The following is a 16,059-nucleotide window of genomic DNA, read 5'->3' on the forward strand; positions in this document are numbered from 1 at the left end:
ACTGTTTTTAAAGAGACCTAAAATTTTAGGAAGATGTGGAGGGGGAATGTGAAAAGCTGTGATTTCTCTGTATAACTATGACACAGAGAAGAAAACAATGGACAGAACAGTGAACATTTGCCTATTTAACCTTAGTGAAATCAAATACAGAAAATAGTGTGGGTTATAATAAATGCCACAAAAATACTAATTAAGTTCAAGAGGATTGAACTGAACCAATTCAGGTCGCGTTAACCAATGTAGGTCATTACAGCAAGTGTATTCTTCCCCATTATTTCTCACACTACCACCTAGTATCTACACTCATGGTAATTCAGTCTTACCGTCTAATCACAAAAGTTTACAACTTTTGCCTTGACAGCAAAGACAGAGAGAGGCAGGTCTCAGGAGCCTGGGTGGCTCAGTCAGTTAACCATCCAACTTCCACTCAGGTCACGATCTCATGGTTTGTGAGTTCGAGCCCTACATCAGGGGCCCCATGTCAGCACGGAGCCCGCTTCGGATCCTCTGTCCCACTCTCTCTCTGCATCTCCCCTGCTAGTGCTCTCTCTTGCAAAAATAAATAAACATTTTTAAAGAAAAAGAGAGAGAGAGAGGGTGGGGGGGGGGGAAGGTCTCTAATCCCTCAGAGCACAGAGATAGGACATTTGCCCATGGGCATTGTGTCTGAGGAGACTTTTCCCCTTTCAACTCTGGTATCATTTATATCATACGTAAGTGTCTTGAGATAACTGGGCAGTCACAGACAATCAAATAGCAAGTAAATCTTATGAGAAAAAAACAGCTTCTCCATTCAAATACAACCTCAGGATATTCACAAGCTCTTTTCTTTCCCTTTATTCCTTTTAAACAACCATGAAAAATTGTAGCTATAGGGAGGTAACAAGACAGCAAGTAAATGATAATCCTGATTTTGTGTACAAATAAAAGCATGTACATAGAACATATCATAAATACACAGAGAAAAAGATTAGAAATATACAGACCAAAATGTTCACAATGGTTATTTCCAGGGAGTGAGACTGAGTAATAATTATTTTCTTCTCATGCTTTTCTGCATTTCCTCAAACCTACATTGTTGCCCTGAGCCCTCCAGAATCCAGCCTTGTGTTGACATGGCAACCGTGGAAAACCTACTTTATTTTTCATATGCTAAGGAAGATTAACCACTTGATGATCAGCCATGACAACTGTCAAAAGTTCGCAGAAACCACTCAGCGCTGAGAGATGGAGCCTGCGTGGCTTCGTAGCCGCACACCCAAACCCTGACCTCATCCTCATGCAGAACAGCCTTGAGAGAAGCCTCCTGGATTTGTTTTCAAGAAAACAAGATCCTGAGGAGTGGGGTAGGTTGTGTGGGAAAATTGGAAGAAGGTGGTCAAAAGGTACAAACTTCCGGTCACAAGATAAATGAGTACACCATGACGATGTGGTGTACTTCAAAGTTGCTAAGAGAAGATCCTAGAAGTTCTCATCACAAGGAAAAAACATTTTTGTAACTATGTGAGGAGATAGCTGTTAGCCAAACTTCCTGTGCTAATCATGTCACAATACACATATGTCAAGTCATTACACGGTATACATCTTAAACTTACACAGAGCTGTATGCCAACTCTCTCAATAAAACTGAAAAAGAAATGAGAAAGTAATCCTATAGACATACAATGTATCAAGTTGGTTCTTACAAATAACAACAACAAAAAAAGAACCCCAAAAACCCCACAAGATCCAGAGCTTTGGTTCTCATCGAAAAAATAAGAAACTTACCAGTCTTTTCAATGTGAGAGAGGCAATCAGAGCTCAGATAGTAATTCATACCTGGGCTCAACCAAAGTCATATAATCATTTAACGGTATTTGGAGGGTTTTCACCAGATGTTCCATTTAAATTTTATTAAATTTAAAGTTTTTCTTTGGAACCTACTATTAAGTTACAGAGAATGAACACACACTCACATACATTATGTAGAAAGTTAAAGTTGCCTACACATTTCTGGCAGACATGTAAGGTTTTTTTTGTTTGTATTTGTTTTTTTTCAGGTGAGCTGTGCTGGAATAACATAAAGTCAGTCCTTCAGAAGCCAGGACACTAGACTCCATAATATCTGGAGAGCCTCCAAAGTGTCATGACCCTGGTCAGCTTTAACCACTGTCTTTTCCCCCATCTGCACTTCTAGCCAACCCGAGTCCTGTTTCCCTGCCCTAAACCCCTCCTGGAACCATCCTTCCCTTCCATTCACTCCCGCAGCCTTGGTCCAGGCCACAGTCACCTCTCACCTGCATTGCTGCACCAGCCCCTGACTGGTGTCCCCGACTCTAACTTTGCCAATCCATGAACTCAGCCCTGATCTTAACACTTCTCAGCATAAGATCTTTCCATGACATCTAGGAATGCCCTCAAAATGAAGTCCTAATTCCTTGACATGACCTAGCAGACTCTTCAGGATCAGCCGCCTATTTCTCATTGCCATTTTCCACCCGCGACCCCAACCCCAACCCTCACCTCCCTAGTATATCCAGCACTCCAGCCATACTAACTCCTTGATCTCTCCCTGCTGAATTTTCCATGATCTCTCACTGCTGGCTTCTGCACATGAGGTTCCCCTGGCTGGAAGACCCATCCCATCCCCCTCTTCACCTGACTAACCCTGACTCATCCCTCCGGTTTCAGGTTTGATGCTACCAGCTCTGGAGAAACATCCCCAATCTTGGCAGCATTAGATGCTCCTTTCTTGGGGGGGTCCCATCCTGCCCCTGTGATAAAATGACCCATTTACTCAATCTCTAACCACCCTCTGTCCCTTGACTTTTGGGATTTGATTTGTGCAACTACAGAACCATTTCAGATTTCCTCTCCTTTCCTTTATCTCTTACACAAAGAAGCAAATGAGGGAAACTGATCATTGGAGATTTTATGCCAAAATTCTTTTTTGGAAGAGAAGGGCTTGAAGCATCTTGTATCCAAACATCTTCCTGTTTTTTTGTAAGACTGGATTTATACTTTCCTAAGTGTATATTTTGGTCTGTTTGATCATGAAGACCCCTGAAAGTACACAAACTCTGTGAGGCATAAAATTGGAGAAATGTTTCAAATGCTATTGGTTCCATCCTTTCTTTCACTGTGAATTAGGAAGAAAACATGGAGATGTACAGTACATTGGTTAATATAAACCCCAGTGTCCTAACCTGATACCAAGTTCAGTGTTTTAAGACAAGAGCAAGTGACCTCCCAGCCTCAGAGGTAATAAAAAAAAGCCAAGTGAGCACCCATTCTCCTTCCATTCTGTTTGTACTCTGTTCCCATATCTATAAGCATTGAAGGGAAAAATTGGATTTTTCTCCCAGTAGTTAATTCTCCTCAGTTCCTCCATCGTTATCCCACAAAAGGGTATGTCTTAGGGTAAGAATGTATACTAGTCCATATTACAAATTATTAATGGTTATTATTTGTATTATTGTTCCTGTTGCTTCTTGAGAATGGAAAGTAAGACCTTTGCCTTACTAAATGGAAGATTTGAGAGTTTGTGTGTGTGTGTGTGTGTTTTTACCCCAATATTGTTTTCTGTATTTAAGCATACTAGAAGAGAGGAGTATAGGATTTGTTTCTTTGCACTTTGGCTGCTGTTATCTGGAGGAAATTTCTTTCTTTTTTCTTTCTTTCTTCCTCCTTTCTTTCCTCTCCTTTATCCTATATACACATAATAATTTAGGCTAATTAACAGCGAGTTAGATGTATCAATTACCCAAAATAGGGTAATCCCAATGCATTTGTATAGCTAACAGTGGCTTACAAAATAAATGCAGATTATTTTTGCTGAATGTAGAACTTAAGCGACAGAATTATGTTTCCAGCTATTTTTGACTGCCAAAATTGGTAATTATTAAGTAAATAGATCCCAAAAAGGTCTGTGTCCTATGGGGGATGCTAAACATACAAATAAGGGGCTTTTATTTGGTCAACACCATTATTTTGCTTTCAAATTGTTTCCTATTCCTATAGATTTATATACAGTTATTTGAACTTTGTTTAATTAAGAAAGATATTTAACTGAGATTACTTAAAGTAACCAAGCTCCTTTTGTCTCCTCATTGATCTTGGGTTTCAATTCCCTCCCACTCATGTCCTTTCTACCTAGTGTAGGATAATTTTCTTTGATGGAAACGATGGAAGCAAATTTAGATTTATAGCGCCTTCCCCTGCCAATGGCCTAACTCACTTGCCTTTTTCTCCTTACTTGTCTGTATCATTTTTCCAAGCATCGGTCCATTCGATGGAGCTTTGGCCTCCTCTAGCACATTCCAGTGTTTTGTGCCATGTTTACGTTTCCATTGCATCGTGACTTTTCTTGCATCTTCTTCTACCCACACTTCTTTCCTTGTGACCATACATTCACATACCCTTAAAAGTAGAGATTTCTTTCACAGATTTCCCTGTAATCATAACAAAGCCTACCTTGCCAAAAGGGCACATAGCTAGAAACTTCAGCCACATGATATATCTTATTCCCAAAAGCTACTTTTTTGGCAGCTGGTAGAAACATTGATTATTCATATCCACAGAAATTGGATATTTCACTTGGACTTCCACATGAAAGAGATATCTGGAGGAACGTGGAGAAAAGCACCAGGCATTCAGAATGTTCTATATGGCTCTATATTATTTTTTGATGTCTCTGTAACATTTGACTTTTAAGTCTTAGCTTTAAAAAAAATAATAATAATGAAATAAAGAATCGGCTGTGACTGACCAAGCTAAAACTACTTTAAATATGTCCTAAAACTGTGCTTTAACAATTTCCCCACAACATTATTGACCTATGTAAGAGATACAGGTACTTTAAGAAAATGTTTCTGGAAGACTGTATCTGAGGCAGTTTATGAGCTGAAGCCAAGGCTAAAGCATTGCTAAGGGAATCTGTTTCCCTGGGATACTAATTAACTCCAAATATTGCATATAAATTAAACTAGCAGCTACTGAAAGAAGCAGCTAATGGGCGAGGAAAATCTGAAGAGGTGTGAAAGAAAAGTCCTACCTTCTGATTAGAGAAAAAGACATCAGGGACATAGGAGGAGACCTTTTCTCTCTGACCCATCATTCTATTCGTTCTAGAAGCTTCTACCCTTTTCTCTTTCCTTTTGTTTTCCATTCTCCGCAACGGCAGGTGTGATTTATTGGATAGCTGACTAGGGCGTTTCTTCCCCATGGGACATGCTTTCCCTCATCTCTTTACTAAGGAAGCTGTTCTCTGGATAGATGCCCTCCTAATTCTATTCTCTAACTTGCCTGGGTACAGGAGTCCCAAACTCCTCCCTTGGAGATACTGATTCAATGGGTCTGGGGCAGGGCCTTGGAATCTGTTGTGTTGAACACATCTCCCAGGTGATTCCTAGGAGCCAGCTCCCAGGAATCACCCGGAGTTTGGGAAACACTGCCTCTCCCTCTGAGAATAAGATACAATCCCTGCCCCTGCAGTGGGACAGCTGCAGTTCTGAGAAGATGAATACAGCTCAGAAGGGAAGATGTTTGCAACTGAAGCTTGCAGCTATCACGCAGCCCCCACCAGACAGCTTTATTTATTTTGCTGCTAAATGTTTTAAGGTTCGTTGTTAGAATAAAGATTTGCCTTTTTATTTTTAATGTGCAAATATGAGCATATCAATCACTTATGTTAGGTAAACCTATCAGTGCCTGATTTACTACTTTTAATCTGGACTATAGTATAACCACTAGCCAGCACCCCCCTCTGGTGGCAACACCCCAATCTCGGGTTTTGTTTAGAACAAGACAACCTTTTCTGAAAATTCTGATAAACAACCTCTCAATAATTTCAGCTAACTACTCAACATCGTTGTGCCACAGCCACTGACAGTGAGGAAAGTGGCCAAGATAAGCATAGCACTTGAGCCATCTACAGAACCTTCCACACAACCCAGGTGGTGAAATGGGTTCATACAGAAATCTACTGTGATCTAAGTCATCTCTTTGTCTCTTAACAGTCACCTTCCCAAAAAAAGGCCTGCGGAGACATTTCTGCTTAGCCTAAATGCACATACATATCATCCCCATGGCCTTCTGGAAAAAATGAAAATATGTGTCTGTTATTTGTGACCTTATTATTCTACAGTTTGAAAGTTCAACCTATTAGCCATGGTCTAGTGAAAACTACAGATTAAGAGTAGCATGAGGCACTGATAGCCATTAGCATTGCCCAGGTATTGCTAAATGAAATGGTTTATTGTGTGTTCACTATAAATAGCTTGTTAAGAAAACAATCATGCCCATCCTCCTCCTAACCTTAGGAACCCTTACAGCAAGGGGCTGCTCTTAGAAAAGACAAACATACCCTATGCAGTCTCAGGATGTCTCTGTTCTTGAAATTACAAATTACTTATGAGTGTCATGATGCTGAATTTTATTTTTAAAGCCCGACTTTGAGCTTATTTGTCAATTGTTAACCTCTAACTGTATTTGAGCTTCTCATTTTCTTGACCAACTTCACACATTTGCTTACATCTCTTGGCAAAAAAAAAGAAAGAAATTATTTGATGAAAACATTCTTGCATGCTAGCTATCATTCAACAATGGATTCTAGAAAGTTTTTTCTATTAGTTCTCTATAGGTGATAGTAAATCTATGTGGTTGTAAAAGAAATAGCTGAGGTGGGAGAGGAAGAGACCAGTGTGTGAATAAGAGGGAAGTTAGTAAGGCATTGTTCATTTCACAAAGACAGAAATTCATGTGAAATGTTCCTTGGCCAACCAACTACATACAGCTGACCCTTGAACAACACAGGGGTTCACAGTGCCAACCCCCCCCTGCACAGTTGAAAATCTAACTGTGTGCCTGGGTGGCTCAGTGGGTTGAGCGTTGGACTTAGACTCAGGTCATGATCTTGTGGTTCATGGGTTCGAGCCCCACATCAGGTTCTGTGCTGAGAGCTCAGAGCCTGCTTGTGGTTCTCTCTCCCTTCTCTCTGCCCCTCCCCCACTTGCTTTCTGTTTCTCTCTCTCAAAAATAAACATTAAAAAAAATTTTTTAAAGGAAAATCTAAGTATAACTTTTGACTCCCCAAAAACCTTACTAACAGCCTACTATTGATGAGAAGCCTTAGTGATAACATAAACAGCTAACTAACATATAATTTGCATATTATATGCTTTACATACTGTGTTCTTACAATCAGTAAGCTATAGAAAAGAAAATGTTAAGAAAATCATAAGAAAAAGAAAATAGATTTATAGTACTGTATTGAAAAATCCACGTATAAGTGGACCTGTGCAGTTCAATCCCATGTTGTTCAAGGGTCTCCCGTATTTCCTTAGAATCTTGGTTTTTAAAGGACTCTGAAACGTCACTGCTTCCTGCAAAGTATGTGGAAAGGCACTGAATTGATGAGAGGGGTGCACAGTTTTGAGTCCAAGTGGGCTCTTGTCCTGATTGTTCCTGGGCATAATTTTGGATTATCATTTCACTTCTCTGCTTCAGTTCTGTCTTTAGTCAACGGGGAGAATAAAAACATACGTCCTAAGTCATAACGTATGTCCTACGTCATACAGTAGCTGTGAGGAATAACTGCAACTTGCCTCGAATGCGGCACAGCAGGCTCCAATAAACGTGAACAGATTCTCTATGTGTCAGGCACTAAGGACAGTGTTAGTGGTAACCTTTATTCCCCCATGCAAACGAGCCAAGTCTATCCCTAAAAACTTGACTTAAAGAAGTCCCGAATACCCAGATCCAAAAGATAGGGCAAGGAATTACATTGCAAAAGAAATGAGAAATGATCTAACATAGGGCAACATCCCCGGAAGAGGATGCCCTGAGAGAAGCTGGGTTTTCATAAGCTCCATCATGTGCCAGGACTCTGGCCAATGAGCCTGCATCCACCACAGGATGTCTGTTGTCTAATAAAGCCAAGCAAGAACCAGTGCTGGCCCAATCATTGCGTGGCCAGGACCCCAGAAGTAGAAAAGCAGCACTCTGAATAATTCACAATAGTGGCCACACAAGCACAGAGACAAATGGCAGAAATAAATGCTCTGAGAGCTTACCAACCCTCATTTTCGTCCTGATTTCTTCCTCATTTCTTCTTGCAAAGTCAAATGACACACAAAAAAGAACATCTCTTAATGAAAGACATGTAAGAATCTACTGATAGGTCTGTTGGACTCAATCACACTCTTTAAGAAAACAAGTTTGCATTGAGACTGAGAGTCAACTTAATGTATTATTTCTGGTGCTTTTTTTTTCCTGCCAAAAATGAGAATAAAAACAGAAGATGAAAAATAATAAAACTGGGAGACTGGAATATATAATGCAAGGTACATACAAATCTAGACACAATCCTAATGTGCCGAGAGATCTTCTTGACAACAACAAAAAGATTTCATTCTAACTTGCTGCTAGTCTTGATGCAAATGTAGGATGTACTGTGGCCCAGAAGCCTATAGCTTCAAGTAGGCAGAATGCAGTCATCACAAGTTATTCTTTGTTAAGATTTCTATTTCAGAGCCAACATACCTTGGCAGCAATAATCGTTATACTTAGTGCAGGTAAACCAAGGCAAAGGCCCTTTGGAAAAATACAAATTATTTACCTAGCAACTCCTGGTGAGCAACATGAACGCTGCATATTGATGAGTTGTAGCCTACGGTTGTGGGAAATTCACTACAGAAGAAAAACAAACACTGACTATTACATTAAGTATACAGCATGCCTTTTCAGCTCAGTACAAGAAAAATCTACTGCCCAGAAGATAGTAAGACTGATGGCCTGACCGTAGTGATGTTGCAGGATGCTGTTCTTTTTTTTGCCCCGAAATAAAAAATAAAATGATAACACAGTCGAATATCCCAATTAAACTCCCATCCAATTCAAAATTCATCTTCAGAGCTGTCGGCTAAGAGCATTACTCGATCTTGCATGCTGTTGAATTCTCTCTGCTGGAGAAAGAAAACAGAAAAGCATTAAACCCTTTCTGCTGCAGAGCAAAACTGAGAAACAGGCCGCTTTAAAAGACACACTAACACACGAAGCAGCAGCTGCCGCAGCTAATCCAAACCACTGGGCATGTCAATACCATTCATGCATCATTAAGCCCCATGTGCTTTATTAAGCAAATTAGAAAAGCGAAGAATGTTCTGAAACTGATTAGGTTTTGCTCTTGTTGGTTCCATACCTTTCTTTTATGCCTTTTGAAGCCGTTTCTCCTTCGCCGATTCATAACCTTAATGCTGTACAGTGCTCCCAAGATGAACAAGGCTCCAGCTATCCCAACCCCTACAGGAACCAGCATCCCAGACATGTAGCCAGCCTGCACAGAAAAGGAAACATGCATCAGGATGCTGAATGGACCACTGCCCTGGGTTTCTCATTTTTGCTGGATGGCACCAGGTTCTTAAACAACACCTGAAATTCTCCTACCTGCCTTGCTATAAAATAGCACCTAGAATAAAGGTATTTTTAGGGAGAAGGCAACAGAGAGAAAGGGAGGACTATTTTTGGAGAGTTCAAGTATTTAGTAGAAGTATTGAAATAAATCACCCAGACCTAGTGGCAGCACCAGCCGTGTCCTTATGAACATTTATCAACATCAGGTTTTGGTGGCAGAAATATAATTTGTATTAGAGATGGATGAAGTAAGCTTCTAAGAACGCCAGGACTATTAAAATGCTATAAATTGGAAATATCAGCCTGAGACAAGCTCCAAGGGGGCCGAAGTGCCCGCTGGAATATTGTGCTTCTTGGGGGGCAAAGGGAGGGCCTCAACATTGGTGGTCTTCTCTCTCACAATTTCAGCTGCATTACAGTAAAAGAGGGAAGACGGAGGATGCCAGATGTTGGGGCACAGACAGGAAAGACAAGGAGAGGAGAGAGCATGCGCGTAAAGTGGGATTTATATGAAAGGAAAAATCTGCCAGGGGACAAGACCAAAGTTGGGGCTTGAGAGGAAATTCTGAGCATCTCCAGACTCAAAGAAAGAAAGTGGCAGAGCAGGGTACAAAGATCACTGCCAACAACACTGACACGTTCTAAAGAGCCTGGAGGTATCTGGTATCTGAAGTGTCTCCAATGTCCCCAAGGTGTCACTATGAATAAGTTGCTCATAAGAGAGCAGCGTGATGTTCACACATCCCTGGGCTTAGGTGAGTAGCTGAGGATCTTCCCAAGCTCAGGGTAAGGCCATCATACTAAAGGCGCTCCCTGCATTTTGGTCAATATGTATTGGCCTAATAAGCATTATGTAACCTACCTAGAGCACTTTCATAGAAAAACAGGATACTGGTTTGCCTTCCAAGAAGGCCCCTTCTAGCGGCCCACCCAGACAAAATATATAAAAAAATTTAAATTTTTGAACTTTAGATAGGCATTATTTGGGGGGGGGGGGGGGACCCATGAGTCTGTTCATTTATTTGACTATTTCTAAAATTTCTATTATAGCTCAAACTATTTCTAGTACCTTTCAGAATGAGACAAAATCAGAGAGGGCCAGAGAATAAAAGTTTTCTAAAAAGTGCTGAAGTATGCAGACTGTGATGCTTTCCCAACATTTCCAAAAGTAAATCAAAGGAATACACACGACCTTATAAAACTGCAGCTCCCTCCTGCACACAGCCGGCTCAACCACTGGTTCTGTTTTCCAGACTCTTGTGTTAGAGCAGAATATGGAAATTTTTCCATTAATTTGAGAACAATAGCATTGTTCATCAGCATACTAAGTGTTTTTCTCCAAGAAACAATGCCCAGTCACTTTTCAACAAATTAATATGCTTTGCAGAAACCCAAACTTTTTCTAAAGTTCTTCCAGATCTACTTAAGGTTTATAAAAACTGTAATTTTCCATGTGGGAAAACACCGGACAAGAGCAAAGTTTTGGTACTCTCACAAGAAATGTGAGTATATTGTTTTAAAACCACCATTCCCAGTGCATGGAAACGTATGTACATATTGAAATATGATCATTTAAGTCCCATAGATTAGACTCTAAAGAGGATGATGTACATTCAAAGGATGATGTGTGAGCTTTTGGAAACTCAGCATGACCACTCTCTGTGTGGGTCTCCTTGTACTATGTAACTTCACCCCAATAGCACGAAGATTCCAAAAAGTGTCACTCTTTCCCACACTTGTTATTTATACATTTAGACTTCTTGTTTCTAGAGCTTTAAATCATCTAGATTTCACCAAAACTTAATTCGTATCTCCCTCTTTCCTCTCTTTGGTCCCCTCATGTGTGTGTGTGTGTGTGTGTGTGTGTGTGTGTGTGTGTGAGAGGGAGGGAGGGAGGGAGGGAGAGAGAGAGAGAGATAACTGACTGTGCTTTGAAATTACAATTACAAGATGGGATCAAAGTAACCTCTCCTCTTCAAGTATATTTTAACCATTCCTCTTTAAAAACTGACTAAACGGAGAAGAAGCTCTTCTTAAATCACCCATGACTTGTTTCCTGCACAAATGAAAACAAGTAAGAAATATGTACATATTTTTTAAGTTCTAAATCCTGCCCCTTACCTCTTATTTGTTCAAAAGCACTGTATGTACATGAACTTCCACATGTAACACCCTAAGAAGGACACGGCTGCACCTGCGTATATTCCAGCTGAGAATGCATAAATTGAGTTTAATCATGAGAAAACACCCAATAAACTTAAAATGAAGACTGTGATATTGTTTTTTTTTTTAACGTTTATTTATTTTTGAGACAGAGAGAGACAGAGCATGAACAGGGGAGGGTCAGAGAGAGGGAGACACAGAATCCAAAACAGGCTCCAGGCTCTGAGCTGTCAGCACAGAGCCCAACGCGGGGCTCGAACTCACGGACCGTGAGATCATGACCTGAGCCAAAGTCGGCCGCTTAGAAGCCACCCAGGCATCTCTGTGATATTGTTTTAAAGAGGTCTATATTCTTTTGGGGCACCTGGGCAGCTCAATTGGTTAAGCGTCCAGCTCTTGATTTCCGCTCAGGTCATTATCTCACAGTTCGTGGGTTCGAGCACCGCATCTGCATGGACAGCGCAGAGCCTGCTTCAGATTCTTGTCTTCCTGTCTTCCTCTCTCTCTCTACCCCTCCCCGGCTCACACTCTCTCTCTCAAAAATAAATAAATAAACATAAAAAAAAGGTCTATATTCTTTTAAACATCAGTGTCATGAAAGACAAAAGATGGCTATAAAAAATGTTCCAGACTATAGGAAACTAACAAATCATGGAAATCAGATGTGCTGCATGATCCTAGACTGGGTCCTCTACTAGAGAAGAAAAAATACTTTTAAAAAGGTATTTTGAAGGGTGCCTGGGTGGCTTAGTTGGTTAAGCAACTTCAGCTCAGGTCATGATCTCACAGCTCATGGGTTTGAGCCCCACATCAGGCTCTGTGCTGACTGCTCAGAGCCTGGAGTCTGCTTCCAATTCCATGTGTGTGTCTCTCTCTGCCTCCTTCCTGCTTGTGCTCTCAAAAATAAATAAACATTTTAAAAAAAGAAAAGTATTTTGAGTCTATTGAGTATTTTGAAAAGTATTTTGAGTATTTTGGGAATATTCCCACTCTAGTGTGTAGAAAATACACACTAAAGTATTTAGGGTCAAAGCACCATAGTATATGCAACTCTTCCTCAAATGGTTCAGAAAAAGAGACAGAAATGGGGAGACAGACCGGCAAATGAGATAAAATATTAAAAACAAGTGCATCTGGGTAAAAGTTAAAGGGGCATTCTTTGTATTTACTCTTGTATCTTTTTTGTAAACTTGAAAATAGCTGCAAATAAAGAGTAAGTTTTACATTTTTTAAATTATTACTAGTCATAGTTGTTTTTAGTTTGTGTTTGTTTTGGTTTTGTTTACTTTGTTTTGTTTTGCTTTGTTCATGAGAAAGTAAAAAGAGAAATACTTTCATGAGAAAGTATTAGAACAATGTAGTTATTCAGAAACATCTGTTTTCAAGAAAGGTATAAGAAAAACAAATGATATGCTATAGTGCCTAAAATCTGCTGAATTAAGATAGTGCCCTGATATTGCTTTGCGATGGTGGTTCTCAAACTTCAGCATGTACCAGAATCACCTGCAAGACTTGTTAAAACAGATTGTTGGGGGGCGCCTGGGGGGCACAGTCGGTTAAGCGTCCGACTTCAGCCAGGTCACGATCTCGCGGTCCGTGAGTTCGAGCCCCGCGTCGGGCTCTGGGCTGATGGCTCGGAGCCTGGAGCCTGTTTCCGATTCTGTGTCTCCCTCTCTCTCTGCCCCTCCCCCGTTCGTGCTCTGTCTCTCTCTGTCCCAAAAATAAATAAAAAACGTTGAAAAAAAAAATTTAAAAAAAAAACAACACAGATTGTTGGGCCCTGTTCCCAGAGTTTCTGACTCAGTGTGTGTAGGGTGGGGCCCAAGAATTGCATTTCTAGCGAGCTCCCAGGTGATGCTGACACTGTGGGGCCAGTGAGAATCAGTGTTATGCAGTATACTCTGGGTCATCCATTTTCCAGATTACTTCCCAAAGCTAAAAGAAATAGAATGACCTTGATGACACAACAACAGAGCTGGTCTTTATTATACGACTACAATTGTCATGCCTCTCCAATTCTGAGAAACATTTAGATGCTGAAAAGATATATAGCCAAGTTAAGATTTGCCTAACAACCATCACTAACTTGAACATATAACCAGAAAGAAGGCAATGATGGAATGAGTATAGGGACTGTCCCTCAATACTCATTCACCTCTTCTTTCAGAGCAACAGAACCTCCCATTTAGGCTGGGCAACAATCACTTCTCCCTGCCTTCTGTGCAGCTTTAGCTGGCTATGACCATGTGATAACTCTCACTAAGAAGATAATAAATTTGGGGCACCTGGGTGGCTCAGTCAGTTAAGCATCCAATTTTGGCTCAGGTCATGATCTCAGGGCTCACAGGTTCAAGCCCCGCGTCAGGCTCTGTGTTGACAGCTCGGAGCCTGGAGCCTGCTTTGGATTCTGTGTCTCCCTCTCTCTCTGTTCCTCCTCCCCACTTGCTCTCTCTCTCTCTCTCTCTCTCTCAAAAATAAAGATTTAAAAATTTTTAAAAAGAGAGAGAGAAGATAATACATTAGTGGCAGGTGCAACTTCCAGGCCATGATCTTTAAGAGGGGAGCACAGCCTTTATTCCCCACATTTTAAGAATGAGAGTGCCTCCATCTTCCCTTTTAAGAGGGAGGAGGTACCTTAGCCTTCCCTTTTCCTCCTTCCTCTGGCTAGAATAGAGCTACTGAAGTTGGAACTGCCATCCAGGACCATGAGGTGACCTTGGGAATGAATGTCCACAGATAGTGGAGCATCAAATACAAGGAGCTTGAGCCCTTGTCACAGTGTTGCTTCCCATTAACCCCTGACTGCTACCTCCAGATTCATGAACAAGAGACAAAATTCGTCTTGGTTAAGCCATTGTCACTGGGGTTCTCTGTCACTCATAGCTGATCTTAATCCTAACTAATATAGAAATCCAAAATAATAACAGCAAAAGGAATAATTCAGAACTTTTTAGAGCACTATTCTTTCTGGAGCCAAACCAACTAACAGAAATACCAATATTGGGTAAAATTAAATAAAGCGAAACTGAGAAAACGTCCTGGTGGGCCGAAGAGCCAGTCAAATAAGTATTTAGTTTTCAGGTTTAAGGGATTCTGTGACTTTCATCAGAGGCAATAGTTATACCAAACAGTTTCTGAAGATAATAACTCACAAGACTTTTATAGATGATAGCTAACTAGCTAGCTAGATAGGTGAAGAGGGGAAGTGAGGGAGAAAGGAAGGGAAAGAGAGAAAGATACATATACACACATACGTGTATGCACATATGAATGCACATTGCAGGTAAGTGTATAATATTTCACTCACAGAGGAAGGGGGGATATGGGAAAGATTACAGTGAGTACCTCCAAAAGAGGGTCAAAATATAAAGAACACCTCAAATAAGCCAAACATGGTTAGAATATCAACTATTTTTCTTTTTTTTTAAATTAAGACATACTGAAAAAACACTACAGAATAAAATAGAGAGAGGGCTGGAAAAACTCAATCCAGAAAACTAAGGATCACACATAAAATTATTTCTCTTGGTGAAAATGAGTAAAGAGAAGGTGCCAAGCCTTTGAGACAAGAAGGGTCTACAGAAATAGAAAATACAGCCTTTCTATGAAACTGCACAGATTTTTAAAAATTATGGCAAAGCTATCTATAGATACAGGTAAGAAATTTTGCAATATCTAACTTCAAAACTGACTACATGCAAAAATGTATTCTCTTAAGGGTTTTTTGTGCATTTTTTTTTACTCAGAAGGATATTTTCTATAGAAACAATGATATATGGGTTCCTAAATTCATCTACCAAAGCCTATTTCCTTTACATTGCATCATATTTTCTCCTGAAAAAAAAAAACAAGAAGCCCTACTAATGTGTTCAGTTCTTAACCTTTGAGCTTTTTTCCCCCTAAATCCTACTCGGTCCATCTGATCCTACCTCCCTTAGACAACTGGACCCGTTACAGATATGAAAATGGCCTCCGGTAACCTCAATATGCTTAAAATTTTCAATATCACTTTTAATACCTATGAATACATAATAGCCTCATTCTCAAAAACCATCCATGCTAAATTTTACTGAGAAGCACAAAGATAATAACGAGGAGAATTAATATAATCACACAATTTGGGGGCACCTGGATGGCTCAGTCAGTTAAGCATTCGACTTCAGCTCAGGTCATGATCTCATGTTCTTGAGTTAGAGCCCCGCATCAGGCTCTCGTCTGTCAGAGCAGAACCTGCTTTGGATCCTCTGTCTCCCTTTCTCTCTGCCCCTCCACCCCGTCAAAAATAAAAAATAAAAAACTTTTAAAAAAATAATAATAAAATGTTTTTCAAAAATCCAAGGTTTTTCTTCCTTATGCAGGAGGATCAGGCTTACAAAAGCCTTGCACTGGGACAAGAAATGCTAAATACAATGGGATTACACTCCTGATTCCTAGAAGAAACTCCACCTTGATATATCAAGGATATTTTTCAGCTGAACATACTACAGGATGCCTTCATAAGAAGGA

General features: G+C 40.3%; 1 protein-coding gene across 1 annotated transcript in view; it reads right to left on the reverse strand.

Annotated features, from left to right (window-relative positions):
* Positions 1-824: 824 nt before the first annotated feature.
* The window catches only part of ARMH4 (armadillo like helical domain containing 4), a 132,545-nt gene continuing 117,310 nt past the window's right edge, over positions 825-16,059 (reverse strand). Inside the window, exons 7-8 of the mRNA XM_078448212.2 lie at positions 9,179-9,313; positions 825-8,942 (exon numbers count right to left, since the gene is read on the reverse strand). Of these exons, the coding sequence (XP_078304338.2) occupies positions 8,874-8,942; positions 9,179-9,313 (204 nt within the window). The 3' untranslated portion in view covers positions 825-8,873. The remainder of the gene's footprint in view (positions 8,943-9,178; positions 9,314-16,059) is intronic.

Source organism: Panthera onca, chromosome B3 (assembly GCF_046562875.1).
Source record: "Panthera onca isolate mPanOnc1 chromosome B3, mPanOnc1 haplotype 2, whole genome shotgun sequence".
Taxonomy (NCBI): Eukaryota; Metazoa; Chordata; class Mammalia; order Carnivora; family Felidae; genus Panthera; species Panthera onca.